Consider the following 14,749-nt stretch of genomic DNA (forward strand, 5'->3'; position numbering starts at 1 on the left):
CGACAGCCCTACCGGGCTGCAGGGCCTAGGCTAGCGGAGAGATCAGCCCGCTCGCTGCCGCAACAGCGCGAGCCACCGGGGGAGCCCCTGAGGCATCCCTGAGGGAACCCTGAGGTTTCCTCTCCCTTCAGGGCGAGCTCGGAGGGGCCGCCGGCGGAGGGGCGGGACCGGGAGCTAAGGGGCGGAGTCGGCTCGGCGGGGCGGGGCCGAGAGCGGAAGAACGGCGCCGGGCAGGGCGGGGCGGGACCGACGGGGCGGGACCGAGGCCGGAGCGGCTCTAGGCACTGCGGGTGGGGCCTAGAGCGGAGGGGCGGGACCTGGCGGCGAGAGAACGAGAACGGAGGGGCGGGACCTGGCGGCGAGAGAACGAGAACGGAGGGGCGGGGTAGCCCTGGCCCGGCTGCCCCGCAGCGCCGCCGGGGTGGGTCTTGGGCTCTCGCGGGAGCTGCGCCGGCGCCGCCCGTCTCCGAGCGCGGCCGCCGCGGAACCAATAAACTTTGTTTAAAAAAAGAAAAGGCAAGAAAAGGGCAGGAAAGGAGCGGTGCCGCCGCGGCTGCGGGCAAGTGCGTCACTGACCGCCGAACCAGCCCGGAGCGGCCGCTGCGGGCAGCTCCAGCCCCGGTTCCGTTCGGCCTCGGCAGCCGTCGCCCTCCGCGGGGAGCGGCGCCTCCGCCGCTCCGCGGGCCCGCTCGTGAGTATGGTGGAACGGCTGCGGTGGGCTGCGCTCCCCGCGGAGGGCGGCGGGGCGGCCGTGAGGGCCCTGGCGGGGCGCTCCGGCAGCGCCGGGGCGAAGAGTGACAGGTGTCAGGCTCCCCCTCCCCGGGGGCACCCCTGTAGCTCTGGCTGCGGGCCGGGCCGCGCCGCGGGACGGGAGCTGCTCCGGGGTGCTGCCGGCTGCGGTCCCCGGCCGGGCAGGGCTGGGCGCTGCCTGACAGCTGGTCCCGTACCCGCCTGCTCTCCGCCCTGCCCTGCGCTGCCGCGTATCCGCGCTCCCCCGGGACCGGGGAACATGTAAGCGCCGCCGGCGGCGTGAGGCGCTCCTGAGCGGCCGCATCCTGCCGGGGGTCTCCGCTGACCGGCCGGGTTTTGTCTGTGTTCCTTCACGGCAGGGCTCGCCTCTCCCTCCCCGCACTGAGGGTCCCGGCGCGGCGGGAGCGCCGGACGGGCGGCCGCAGCCATGCCGGGCGGTAAGGAGACGCGGCTGCTGCACCTCGGCGAGATGGAGAAGCTGGACAAGACCCTCTTCAGGCTGGAGCAGGGTAGGGCGGGCTGCCGGGGCCGGGTGAGAAGCAATTGAGCGGGACCTCGTCATCGTCTTTGCATGGCAGTGGGAAGAGAGCTCAGCCTGAAGTGGTGGGGGGTGTGGGGGGTGTTGTTTGGGTTTGAGTTTGATTTTGAGTTGGGTTGGTTTGTTTTGATTTGTTTCCACTGCAGAGCTCTATGGGCTCTATGCACGGTTTAATCTGACTTGTTGAACTCTTGAGAAATGACGAGCAGATTGGCCAAGAGCCGTCAGTCTTCATGGGACTGAAGCGCAAAGCATTTTTTAGACAGGCCTTGTCCTTCTCCTTTTATAGCCTGTACTTCAGTGACCTGAAAAGTCCTCATAAGTCAAGGTCTCCAGTGTTTATCTTCTTATGCAGCACCCCATGCTTTAATATTATAATTTTGATTTTTAATACTAGCATTCTGCAAAGTCTGCAGGTTTGAGGTAGTTTCAGAATATAAGCTCTTTAGCAACTCCTAAATCTTGTTATCAGATTTGTTATATTATCAGAGCTATGTATCCTGCTGCATACATCTAAGAACTTGATGTTATTTCTCCCTGAGAGTGTTTTTAAGTCTATTTGTACACAAAACTCCAACACCCAAACCTGTCCCCTAATTGGTCCACTATTTTGCTGGTCAGCAAATTTAGACCATAAAACTAAAGCCCTTGTCTATAAAAACATTTTTAATGGTGCAACAACTTTTATAAAGAGTTTTAGTGGATTTTATTATGGTGTTACTAATCTAGGAACATAGAGGAGCAAGATTTTGGTTCTTGGGAATAAAACTTCTCCACAAGTATATTGATTCCAAAGTCTTCTATCCAGCCTAATGTAAGGAAATATCAGTAGTGAAGATGTGCAAAGTTGATCCTAACTTCCATTTTTAACTTATCCATGCAGTTGTGTAAATTTTCTTGAAAGGAGGGAAGCAAAAGTGCATGGCTGTCAAACATTCAAAGTGCCTCTGCTGGTGGCAGTCTCTGAGAGGGCGTAGCTAATTTTGAGCACAGCATTCCTGATGTCAGTATAACTCTTAGAGGAAATAAGATATCAATGGCATATATCCCTGTGCTCTAATTTTAGTAATCCCTGTAACAAAATGTCAGGCCGGTTCTGAAGAGAGTGTACTGAGCCTTCCAAAAGTGGTTTTATACATGTATATACTGCATTCAAATGAGCTTTATTTTACCTAAGAGACATTCAGATCTGAAAACAACTGCTTTGCTTGGTGCGTTTTGGTGCAGTGGTGATTTTGTTAGTAAGATAAATGCAAAGTTAACCCTTATATTTAAATATATTCAGACATTGAATTCTGGTATTAGAGTCCCTATGATTCTACTTAATAAGCAAGTGGGTTTTTTCAGCTTAAAGTATTGGAACTTGGTGTCCAGAATTTTTTTTACACTTTCCGATTCATTATCTGTGTACTAATAATTTTCTCCTTTATTTGAAAATACTCAGGTTTCTTTTGCTCCCGGTTTTGTAGACTGCTAGGGCTAGTAGGTGACTTACTACACTTAAATATGTGACTGGCACGTACAGTGTAAGAACTTATATCTGTTTCATTCACTTGAAAGAACCCTGTAATTAGTCACTTGTGATGGTGACCCTCATACCTGCAAGTGGAAACCTTTTCTAAAACCACCTGGCTAAGCAGAATTTATGTCTAACTCAGCAGAGTACATATGCTTTTAGGTTTTAATTTTTAAACTTTTTTTCTCATTATCACAGGTATCTTAAGCTTAACTTTATGCCTCTTTCTATGTGTGTGTGACCTGCAGCACATATACAAGACTCCCTTTGGGTTGCTGAGATCTCTGAAAGTTTAACAATTCATATAGTGTAGATCACACACAAATCTATATAATTTTTCAGTTAAAAGCATAAGGAGTTTAATTGTTTAGTAAACTCTCAATGAAAAATGAATTTATTTGAAATGTTTTCTGGTTTTAAATGTCTTCTGATTTTTTTTTTGGACGTTTTCATGGGTCAGCCTACTATATAGACTTGTAACTTAAGTACTTAAAGACTGCATAATCCAAAATCTACATAAATTTGTTTGTGGTCAGGTGATCATGGTGTTTTGCTGCATTGTGTTTTTAAAACTTTCTATGTAGCGAAGAGAAACAAATTGGAAAGGAGATGAATAGTGCCATGTAAGTAAAGGAAAAAGGATATATATATGGTATGTAAAGAAAAATGTTAGGAAGGACGAGATGATGCACTTTTGAGTGCCTCAGTATAAGGTTTAAACCTATTAGAGAATGTCCAAAGATGAGCAGTGAAGATGGTGAAGGGCCTTGAGGAGAAGCCCTCTAAGGAGTGGCTGAGGTCACTTGATGTGTTCAGCCAGGAGAGGAGACCGAGGAGAGACCTTATTGCAGCCTGCAATTTCCTTGTGAGGGGCAGACACCGATCTCTTCTCTGTGGTGACAGTGACAGGACCCAAGGGGACAGCATGGAGCTGTGCCAGGGGAGGTTTAGGTTGGATATCAGAAAAGGTTTTCACCCAGAGAGTGTTTGGGCACTTGAACCGCTGCGCAGGGAAGAGGTCACAGCACCAAGCCCGGCAGAGTTCAAGAAGCATTTGGACAATGCCCTCATGCACATGCTGTGATTCCTGGGGAGTTCTGTGCAGGGCCAGGAGCTGAACTGGAGTGGTCCTTGTGAGTGCCTTCCAGCTCAGGATATTCTATTGATTCTGTGCAGTAGAAATATATAATTCTGCTGAAATTCTTGACAGAAATGATCATGTTATTGACATAGTAGCAAATTAGGAATTGTAGTATGAGACTAGAAATACCTAGTCCTCCTGATCAAGTGATTTACCTTTTCTCTTTTTCTTTTCTTTTCTTGAGGTTTTGAGCTACAATTCCGATTGGGCCCAACTCTTCAGGGCAAGCCCGTTACTGTGTACACAAATTATCCAGCTTCAGGAGAAGTATTTGATCGCCACAAGTTCAGGACACTGTCGTGGCACAATCCCACAGGAAAAGAAGATGACTCTGACAAATACTGCAAGCTGGATCTCCAAATTTCTGGTTCATACCAGTACTATTTTAGTCTTGGGTAAGTGCCATTTGTTATACCTGCAGCCAAATGCAGTTTGCTCCCTTTGTCTACATCTTAAGCTGAAGAAACCCCTTTTTTCCCATGCTTTTTCAAATTGCAACCATGGGACCAAATTGAATCCACCAGTGAAAGACAGTGACTGGTGGTTTTGTAGTACTATCTGATGCAGAGATATTCTGGAGAACATACAGAACCAAGTTGATCAACTTTCTGTGAATGTTGGAGAAGCAGTCTATTTTTACAAGTTTTCAAATTCTTCAAGTTCTTACTATTTCGGTGATTATTTTGTACTTTCTTCATTGACTTTGAGGGTTGTTTTCTATCTAGCACAGAGGTTCTGGCATTCTTTACTTGGATCCTTTGCTTCATCTTTTCTTTTAGTGGGACAACTGCAGAAGAGAATGCCACTATCTGTGATAATTGTAGTCTGGTACTTTGTGTTTCTGGAAGATGAGCAGTTAAATTCTTCTAGGCTTAGGACATTTAGCTCGGGTACCTTCCTGAGGATGGGGCTCAAAACTTAACAGATGGGCAGTCATGCTTTCTGTCTTTCCATATGCCAAAAGGAGGAACCAATACTCCATCTCAGAAAATAGCAAAGGTATCTCACTTTTCCACAGTTTTAAGCTCTGTATCCCATTTGTATTCTTTAAGTCCAGTGGGGAGATGATGCCTAAGGGATGAACATTTCAGTGTTTACTATTTCCTTCACGTGTTTACTATTTCCTTCACGTGTCATGCAGTCCTGTTCCCCCTCCAGCTGCTGTACTGGGTTACTGTGTCTCTGAAAACCTGTGCTATATTAATTTGCTCTCTGAAACCGACCAAATGGTACAATGGGTCTTAATTACACCAATGAAAATTATTTCTTCCTAGAAATGAAAAAAGTGGTGGAGGTTACATAGTTGTGGATCCCATTTTGCATGTTGGAGCTGATAATCATGTGCTGCCTTTGGACTGTGTTACGCTCCAGACGTACCTCGCCAAGTGCCTGGGGCCATTTCATGAATGGGAAGATAGGCTTAAAGTGGCAAAAGAAACAGGTAATGCTGATACACATGTTCAAGGACAGAAGTTTTTGTTTTATGATCAACACTCAAAGTTGTGCGGAAGAGCTTCAGGGTAAACGGTTCATAGAATCTTTGTTGATTATATGTTTTCGGCTGCATTCACTTTTGTTAACCGATTAACTCAGTGAATTGATTGAAGTATTGGCAGAGGTGCAAAAATTCAGGGATTTCCTAACATTGGAAACCACTTATTGTTTTCATTTCAGATAGACTTGGAAGTTTGTAGAACTGACAGGGTGATTTTTAAAGCTTGTGTTACGTAGAATTTCAAGGGGAAGATTCAGATTAATTTACACTGGTTATTCCAAACAGTAGCTCAAAGTACATAAGTGCAGTTTACTATGCTTCTTTCAATTAACTTTGACTGATTTTTTGTTTTCTCATTAAATAAATGGGTTTTTATTACATAGGTTACAACATGATTCATTTTACACCACTACAGAAGCTTGGACTATCTAGATCATGTTATTCATTGGCTGACCAGTTAGAAGTAAATCCTGAATTTTCAAGCCATAATAAAAAGTGCACTTGGAGTGATATTGGAGCACTTGTGGAGAAATTGAAAAATGAATGGAATATGCTTTGCATCACAGACGTAGTCTACAATCATACTGGTATGATTTTTGTGTGTTAATAACCAGATTGGTCCTATAATTATATTTCATTGTTTCCCTTAATTTCTTCCTCTTGAACCCATTTTTAGTAGCCATGTTGAACTATGTAGTTGTCTCTGTCTTTGAGTCTCTCAAATCCAGAACAGCTCCTTGCCATTATAACAGCTACGTCTCTATAACAGGAATAAAAGGTCTTAGTACTGCTACTGACAAAGTGAGGAGAACCCTTCTTAAAAAGAGCTAATAAGTGGTGTATCTAAATTTTTGTAGTATGCCTGTCTTCATGATCTATGGTGTGCAGTTCCCATATATTTGAACAGAGTCTGTATTATGAATTGTTTGATGAGCGTAAACCGAGCACTTTCTTGTTAAACAGGATATTATACTTGTAGCTGCTTAAAAGTAACTGCTCTAATTTGGGTCTAACATGCAGACTAGAAACAGAGTTGGGACAAGAAGGTAGGATTAAGTAATGGGGAAAATGTTACAGCTCAGTGTGTGGGGAAGGAAAATAGAGCTCTGTGTTTGGGGCAGGTTTTTTTTTAAGCATAAATATGTTACATCAGTGGTGTTACTTTTCTTAATTGTATGAAGGACAGTGGATTTTCTTCCGTGTGATCTGAACAAATTTAAATTGTAGTACTTTGTAATTTTGTTGATTATTTGCATAGCGAGTTTCCTTTGTTTCTAATGCAGTTGTTATTGCATACTGTAATCCTAAAGCTCATAATTACCATTCTCATAGTAGAGACTACAAGGGTTTATGTAGATTGATGTCTTTTGAGGCTCAAAAATGCCTAAACATAAATAATTTGTGTATTTCAAGCTTTATTTGCATTAGTTCTTTGGTGTTGACTGCTGCTGAGCATTCTCATCAGATCAGACTGCAACACAGTGCTTTGCCTGTCTTTTTGTTGAGAAGTTACTAATTGTAGTTATTGGCTCTGTGTCTGAGGGAATCAGGCTTTTAAACATCCTCCCAGTTCTGCATAAAAAATTTCTTACACTTTTCAACCAGAAGTCCAGTTTCTCTTACAAATGCTTGAGATCCTCTCATTTTTTAACAGTGTGTATTTGTATGCTGCTAAGGAGAATGTTTTTCGGTGGACAGAAAGATCTAACTGTAATAATTACACAGCAGAACAGGTTTGAGAAGGAAAATGTCACATTTGTAGGAGGACATTTTCAGGTTATATTCAGATTTAAAGTAATCTTCATTGGGATGGTGACTCAACGTTTTTACTACGGTAAAAAGATATCCAAAGTTTCTTCTGAGAGGCTAGAAATATTCAGATGATTGTGGTTCTTAGATCGTTAAGCAAGGTATCCTTGGTGGCTTTGTTGCCTGTCATGACCCCATGGCTTCCCATGGTTCTCTGTGTTGGTAGTTTCTCTTTCTAGTGGAGACCATTGTGTAAAAAGGGCATTGCTTCCCCTCTGCCCCTGTGGGAGGCAGGCAGCATCACCCGCAGGATCAGGCCTTAAGCTGAGGCGTTTGGCCTTCACTCTGGAGTGAAGCCCACACTGTGGGTACAGCAGGAACAGTGGGAAACAGCTCTGGATGTCTCTGTGAGGCTCTAATGAAAGGCAGCACCTGTGGCCCAACTTGAAAAGTGAAGTCATGCGCTGATGTGAAATGTCCCTGAGCCTTTGGCATCTTCGCAGGAGCATCACGGATAAACTCGCAACCCCTCTCTCGTAACTGGGTGTATTCAAAGAAGAAATGTATTCACATTTACTTTTCACCAGGAGATAGAAGAAGGACAGTTGGAGTTTTTTTTCTTCTCTGAGTTTTCCATGGCTGTAATAAATTATATAAAGTAGTAAGAATAAAGTGAAGTAAATTATGTATTCCTTTTCTTTCACAAGAGGCTACTATTGCACGATTGCGATGTAGCACTTGAGTAAATCTTACTTTCAAGTGCTTAGTCACATCAAACACCACCTTTTCCCAGATTTATAAAAGATGAAAAAAAAAGAAATCTTGGGCATGAGCATCACAGCTAAATGATGTGGTTTGTGTTTAATTTAAAAATGAGTTAGTCACTTAAGAAAATAATTTCAGATTTTTCTAAGAATTTATTGAATTTTAGAAAGTTTTCTGTGTTTCCTCATCTTGGTATTTCTGCATTCCTGTATTTACTTTATTCTAAGAGTATTTACAATACTTATTTTCTCCTTAGCTGTGGCAAATGTAATCACCAGTGATATTTTGGATAATTTTTCTTCTGCAGAGTTAGATTTCTCTTAGTATTACATTGTGAATCACTGGAGTTTTCCTTCTGATCAGGAAACATCCTTCTGTTCTGTACCAGAATTAATGGAAGGCCTGCTGACTTTTTTTTTTAATGGTAACCCTTTTAAGTTATGTGTTGTCTTTTTAGAATTAATTCTGTTTACTTGTGAAATTCCTTTATAGTAAACTATAGTTCTCGCTAGAAGAACAGAACAAGCTGGTTTTGCTTTCTGGAGAGGAAAGGTTTTTTCAGAAGTAGTAAATGATAAGAAAAAAAGAGCAGGAAGGAATAATTTGTTTGGCCTGGAAGAGTCTTTTACAGCCTGAGCTTAATATTACTTTACATAACTTTAAAACATGGTGGGTTTAGTGGTAGGTTGTACTTAAACCATAAGGATTTTAATTTCCACAAGTGGTTTGAGTTTATAATGATGGAATTTTGCCATATCTTGAAATAAAATGTAAAAGGGTGTTCAGAAGAGCTGTTCACACTATCGACTGAGGTAGTACTTTTTTTTTTCTCTTTGACGTTTTTGTTTTAACTTCTTTGAACTAAGCAGACTTGGGATTTTAAATGTTATTTGTTCTGCTGTAATTCTGGACACATTAGTGACTCTTCACATTTTCAGTATAATAATTTATTATATATTGTCCCATGTGTAAAGTAGTAATTCTGTTTTTCTCAGCTTTTCTGAAAACCTTTCTTTTTTCTTAGGCATTCTGTGAGGTTTTCTTTTTATTTTTAGTTTTATAATTTAGTTTTTCAGTTCTAAATATTCATCCATCCAAAAGAATGTATGAAATGTATTTTCAATTAAGCACTGTTGCAAAAGAGTTGCAAAAATAGGAAGAAATTAACGCTTGGATTCTTTCTTATTGTCATACTTCCAAAATGAGAATTCCGTGTTATGTTTGTATTTACTTGTACTGCAGCACGCATTCTGTCTCTGTTAGAATGCTATACCTGTGTTCTAGTGAAGGCTCCTTACCTTCTCTGAGTTAATTTTTAATGTTCAGCATGTTTTCTGGTGCTTGTTGATGCTGCAGGGAGAGCTTGGCAGATACACACAGAGAGTAGTGTTTGGCCTGAATGAGTGTTCCATTTGCGTGCCCCAGACAGTGCACTCATCTTGCTGTGTAAGACACGGTGACATTGCTTCCTACAACTCAGCTTCTTTCTGTGGACACAAGTGTCACAGCTAATCTTTTCTTCAATGCCCATTTAACTGTATGTTGCAGTAATTATTTTTTGGATGTGTGCACTCTTTCTCTCTGGCTGTGTGTGGCTTCTTGGCAGGATGAAGAACAATAAAAAATAAACAACTTTATAATGCAAGTTTGGGATGTATGTTTGGCTTTCAACACTCAAAAAGTATCAGTATCTTATGTTCAGTAATTGATGTATTTTTTGGAACAAAAATTTGTGGGGGTTTTTTTTTTTTTTTTGGTGTTTTAGAATTGGTGACACTATTGCATATTTTTATGTAACTAACAAAGTTTTCCTACAGTCTCCGCAGCTGTATTTTTGATCGAAAAGAGTCAATCAGTAAGAATGTTTCCATACAAGATATGATTTTTTGTTGACATGGGAAACTTTAGTTGAAATGTGAATGAACTATATGTGCTGTAATACCTCAGCTTCTTGGTGTTAAGATGTTTACAAAATACAATGAAGGGTTCAGCTGATGTATTTACATTTGGGTTTTTCCCCCCTTTCCTTTCTTCACTAAGCTACTAACAGTGAATGGCTCAGGATGCATCCAGAATGTGGCTATAACCTTGTAAATTCTCCTCACCTGAAGCCAGCCTGGATCCTGGACAGAGCTCTGTGGCATTTGACTGGTATGGTGGCTGATGGAAAATGTATTGCCAAAGGGGTCCCTCCCCTGATTGAAAATGATCAGCACTTGAATGTAAGTGAATGACAACTAAGTATAATCTAATGAACTGCATAAGTAGCTGAAGAAACCTTGAATATTTCTAGTGGAAATGCACAAAATATGGTGTATACCTTGCAGATATATTTAGTGAAATAAACCCTCACTCCCCCCTTTTTAAACTTTTCTTAATTATATTAACAAACAAGCTTAGTAACTAATGCACTTTTTATTTTTACAGTGTTTACGTAAAATAATTTATGAAGATATATATCCAAAAATTAAACTATGGGAATTTTTCCAAGTGGATGTTAACAAAGCTGTGCAGCAATTTAAAACCCTTCTAACTCAAGGTAAAGGAAGATTTTGCTGATGTCTATGAATTATATACTTGCATTTCAAGAGACACAGGTAGATTTACCAGTTAGACAGAAGACAAGAAAATGCTATTTTTTACTGTGTGAGACATCCACTGTGCTGATTTAAGCATACAAGAATGCTTCCAGGGCTAGGAAAATCTTAAAAGGCTTTGTACCCCTTCAATGCCTTCATCCACCCACATCTTGGTTATGCTAGAATTATAAAAGTTTAATGTCTGTTAAATGTAATTCCTGAGTTTACCTCGAGTACTCATTTCTGTTTTGTTCTCAGGCAAAACGGGCACTAAATCTGATCCAAATCAACATCTTCAAATACTTCAGGACCCTGATTATAGACGACTTGGCTGTACTGTAGATATGAACATAGCACTGGCAACGTTCATACCACACAGGTACTGTGTTACTGATTACAAGTTAAAATCTAAGTGAGGCTAAATTTATAAAGAAAAAAAAAACCTAATTATTTTGAGACATGAGGAAAAATTAACTTTTGATTCTTTTCAGTAGTTTATCCTTCATGTTTTTAAAATATTTTTCTAATTGTTCTCTGCTTTTGATGTCCTCCTGATAAGCAATGGACCAGCTGCAATAGAAGAATGTTGTAATTGGTTTCGCAAGAGGATTGAGGAACTAAATGCTGAGCAATACAGACAAACTAGTCACCATCAAGAACAGGTGTTGAAATTACTGTATTAATGCTGAGTTGTTTAAAATTGCAAATAAATGCAGGCATTTCAATAATGCATAATTCAATTACTTCCAGGCTGTCAATTGCCTTGTGGGGACTGTGGTTTATGAACGAATCGCTTGTAATGGCCCTAAGCTGGGACCTATCAGTAGGAAGCATCCCTTGGTTACCAGGTATATACATGTTTTATTGTTTGTTTGGAAACTATTAGAATCTATCCAGGGAAAGCGTGTTCAAAGTTCAATAAAAGTATACATTTATAGGTAGGCATATGTTTTCTTTCACATGGACAAATGCCACTTAGCGAATTGATGGGTTTTTTTAAGCAACACCAGTAGCTGTTTCATAAACAAATGTGATCAGAAAGCATGAGATAATACTCAGGGCACATCAAAACCTTACATAGTGCAAATTGCTGGTGTAGGTGGAAGAGGAGTGGAACTAGGAAAGTTTGCACCTTTCACGTATGTTCTTGATGCCACTGATATCTAAAGAGCTATGGCTTTAATCTTACATTACCAGCTGACACCAAGATAGTGACAACATCTGTTCTTGCCCCTTCAAAGCTTCCTTCAAAATAGAAAACTCTCCATAATTTATGCAAGTTGCTCTCTTTTTTATCTGTATTATGCACAAGCCATTTCATAGCAGATACTTTGATTTCAAAGACCATGAATTGCAGCTTAGGTTACCATACGTGTTTGGTGCTTGTCTCTTTGTTTTCTCTTAATTGCCTGTCTATTCCATAGGTATTTTACATATCCATTCAAAGAGCTGACTGTGGAGGAAGAAGAAACTATGATACATCAGCCAGATAAAGCTTGTTATTTCATGGCTCATAATGGCTGGGTTATGGGAGATGATCCTCTTAGAAACTTTGCAGAGCCAGGTTTGTAAAAGAAATTTGAATTCTTACAAACCACTTGATATTCTAGCCAAAGCAAAAAGAATTTTATTTAATCTGTCTTTTTTCCAGATGTATTCCTATGAAGCTGCAGAATAGCAGATACTAAGCTTATAGCACTTTAATTTCTCATTCAGCATACAGATGAACTGTAAGAACTGGAATTTGAGGTACAGTGTTACAAGATTTGAGAGGGAAATTACCAGCTTTCTGCCACTGAAATGGGGACGTCCTGCCTCCCCACTTTTGTTATTGTCTTTGTTGCTTACTTTGTACTTTGTTCCAACACCAGTGCTTGTTGGCATTTCCGTGAGACAATGACAGTGTGGCAGGAAAACTAATGCAATGAAAAGGTGAATAGTACTTTACTGCATTAGTGAGCAAAAACTGGATCCTTGAAAAGTCCACTGAGTGGCAGTCAGGCAGTCAAGAGATGACCCAGTTAATCCAAATTAAGTATGCAGATTACTTGTGAAGATAAAATAGGGCATGAAATCACCATGCACTAAAATACTGCACTCTAACTCCTTTGGGGACAGTGTTGATAGCCAATAAAAGCAAAAAAGGCTTGTGTTCAAAGTAGCCATTCACCTGGTAAATTAAATGAAACAAAGGCCAATTTGATTGTAATGAAAAACAATCTGAAAGTTTGAGTCTGCTTTACAAGGTAATCTGATGATACTTCAGTGATCTGCAATCAGCAAATGTTTAATTTCTGCAAAGTAATCTACCCTTTTTCACTAAATTTTATTTACTTTTATTCGTCTCAAGGATTGATATGTGTTTCAAGAGTGGTTTTGTTCAGTTGCCTTCTGTCTGTTCTTCTAGGCAGACTTCAGTGGTTTTTTTTTCCTCTCAGTCACTGGCTTTAGTTAGCATTCTTAATTTCCATTACTGAGGTTACTCTCGTAACTCAGCTACAGATTTATGGGTACTTTGTTTGTGTTATGCCTCTGTTTTATGCCACACATTATTTCAACTGAAAACACAATGTGAAAATCTGGTACAGAAAGGCACAATGAAGGAATTGCAAAACAAGTGCAGCCAGTTCTTTGAATGATCCTTTGAAAAAATCGCAGTGTAAATCCAAAGTAACACAGTTTTTCTGTCCATCTGGCTGTGCTGCTATTAGTGAAGAAAAGGTTTGGCTGTGCTTACGTGAATGTTTTGGGAATTTGTGGTAATTTACAGTTCCTGGTTTTTACTTACTGGCTTTGGAAATCTGTCACAGTCTGCTGTGAACAGAAGATTAAATTTTAAATTTTGGCTGTGACAGATTATGATAACAGAGTGAGATTCTTTTTTGAATTTAGCCAGTGTGAAAAACAAAACTACTAATTTTGTTAATTTGTTTGATGTTTTTTTCTTTTTCTGAAGTACAGTTTTTATACTACTTTGAAGAATTAAAAAGGAATTTTATTTCAGTCTGAAGAATTGTTTCAGTATTGCTATAGAAGCTAAATATTCCTATGGAAGTGTGTGAAGTTGTACATCAGCGTAGTGTATATGGCTTTCTGAGTTGATATGGTTTTTGTTAGAACTTTTACTGTTCATTACAGTAGTTTTCTGCTCTCCAGCAGTAGAAAATAAAATATGACATTTTCATTTTCATGCGCATTCTATTATATGTATTTATATGCACTGAAGTGAATTTGTTTCCTTTACAGGTTCAAATGTGTACTTGAGAAGAGAGCTCATTTGTTGGGGAGACAGCGTGAAACTGCGTTATGGTAATAAACCTGAAGACTGCCCATACCTCTGGGCACATATGAAAAAATACACTGAAATCACAGCCAAGTATTTCCATGGTGTTCGTCTGGACAACTGTCACTCAACACCTATTCATGTAGCTGAGGTACGCAAAGTTAAGCTTGTTTATTATAAAGCTTCCTGTCTGTGAAATTGATCCTGCAGATTTCACAGCAACAGTGCAGGAGTGATGTGGCAGAGTTTAGGTGGGAATGAATCTTCCTCATAGCCTAAAAACAAGGTTTCGTCTGGTGATGTTCAGAGATGGTTTCAGCTACGTTAAACAGTAGAGTGGTGTAGCTATTGTATCTTTTACTTCTCTACTTTAGCTGAAATACTGTGGCTGTGGCTGGGCCTGGCTAACCCTCACTGAGCTGTGGACATAGTGCAATGACTGCCAGTATCCAGTATGTCAGTTTGAGCTGGAGTCATTGCCAAGACTTCATTAAAAGTCTGACTGGTTTATTTTTTTGCCATATATTTTTGCTGTTGCTAAATTAAACAGGAAGTGGTTCACTTCACAGAATTTAAAAGCTGGTAATCAACTCCTGTAAAAAATTTAGTCTGGTAGGTGTATTGCTAAGAGTAGTGCTTCTTGTTTCCCAGGGAGCTGACTACATCCAGAAGTTGTACTTGCCTAGTAAATTAGCTTTAAATAGGTTTGGAGTAGTGCAGCTTGTTAGCGCTTACTCCTAACTTTGTAACAGAGCTTATCTAAATCTATGAAGAGCTCTCTAAAACAGGTTGATTTGCCTACACAAGTTATGAGTAGCTCCTAAGTGCAGCTGTTTCTGCCATTCTTTTGTTTAGTGTTACTGTTTTGGGCACGGTAACTGCAAAGGCTTAAACTGAAGTGCTGCTCAGGTTTCTTAGTTCAATACATATCTT

The 14,749-nt window shown here is 40.5% G+C and overlaps 1 protein-coding gene across 2 annotated transcripts in view; it reads left to right on the forward strand.

The window, feature by feature from the left end:
• The first annotated feature begins 854 nt into the window (after nucleotides 1–854).
• The window catches only part of AGL (amylo-alpha-1, 6-glucosidase, 4-alpha-glucanotransferase), a 34,908-nt gene continuing 21,013 nt past the window's right edge, over nucleotides 855–14,749 (forward strand). For both annotated transcript variants that reach the window (XM_040073606.2, XM_040073607.2), the window contains exons 1-12: nucleotides 855–1,011; nucleotides 1,110–1,259; nucleotides 4,130–4,340; nucleotides 5,220–5,386; nucleotides 5,824–6,027; nucleotides 9,995–10,176; nucleotides 10,382–10,493; nucleotides 10,792–10,912; nucleotides 11,093–11,195; nucleotides 11,284–11,381; nucleotides 11,958–12,097; nucleotides 13,780–13,967. In XM_040073606.2, the coding sequence (XP_039929540.1) occupies nucleotides 1,178–1,259; nucleotides 4,130–4,340; nucleotides 5,220–5,386; nucleotides 5,824–6,027; nucleotides 9,995–10,176; nucleotides 10,382–10,493; nucleotides 10,792–10,912; nucleotides 11,093–11,195; nucleotides 11,284–11,381; nucleotides 11,958–12,097; nucleotides 13,780–13,967 (1,608 nt within the window). In that variant the 5' untranslated portion in view covers nucleotides 855–1,011; nucleotides 1,110–1,177. The remainder of the gene's footprint in view (nucleotides 1,012–1,109; nucleotides 1,260–4,129; nucleotides 4,341–5,219; nucleotides 5,387–5,823; nucleotides 6,028–9,994; nucleotides 10,177–10,381; nucleotides 10,494–10,791; nucleotides 10,913–11,092; nucleotides 11,196–11,283; nucleotides 11,382–11,957; nucleotides 12,098–13,779; nucleotides 13,968–14,749) is intronic.

This window comes from Hirundo rustica, chromosome 9 (assembly GCF_015227805.2).
Source record: "Hirundo rustica isolate bHirRus1 chromosome 9, bHirRus1.pri.v3, whole genome shotgun sequence".
Taxonomy (NCBI): Eukaryota; Metazoa; Chordata; class Aves; order Passeriformes; family Hirundinidae; genus Hirundo; species Hirundo rustica.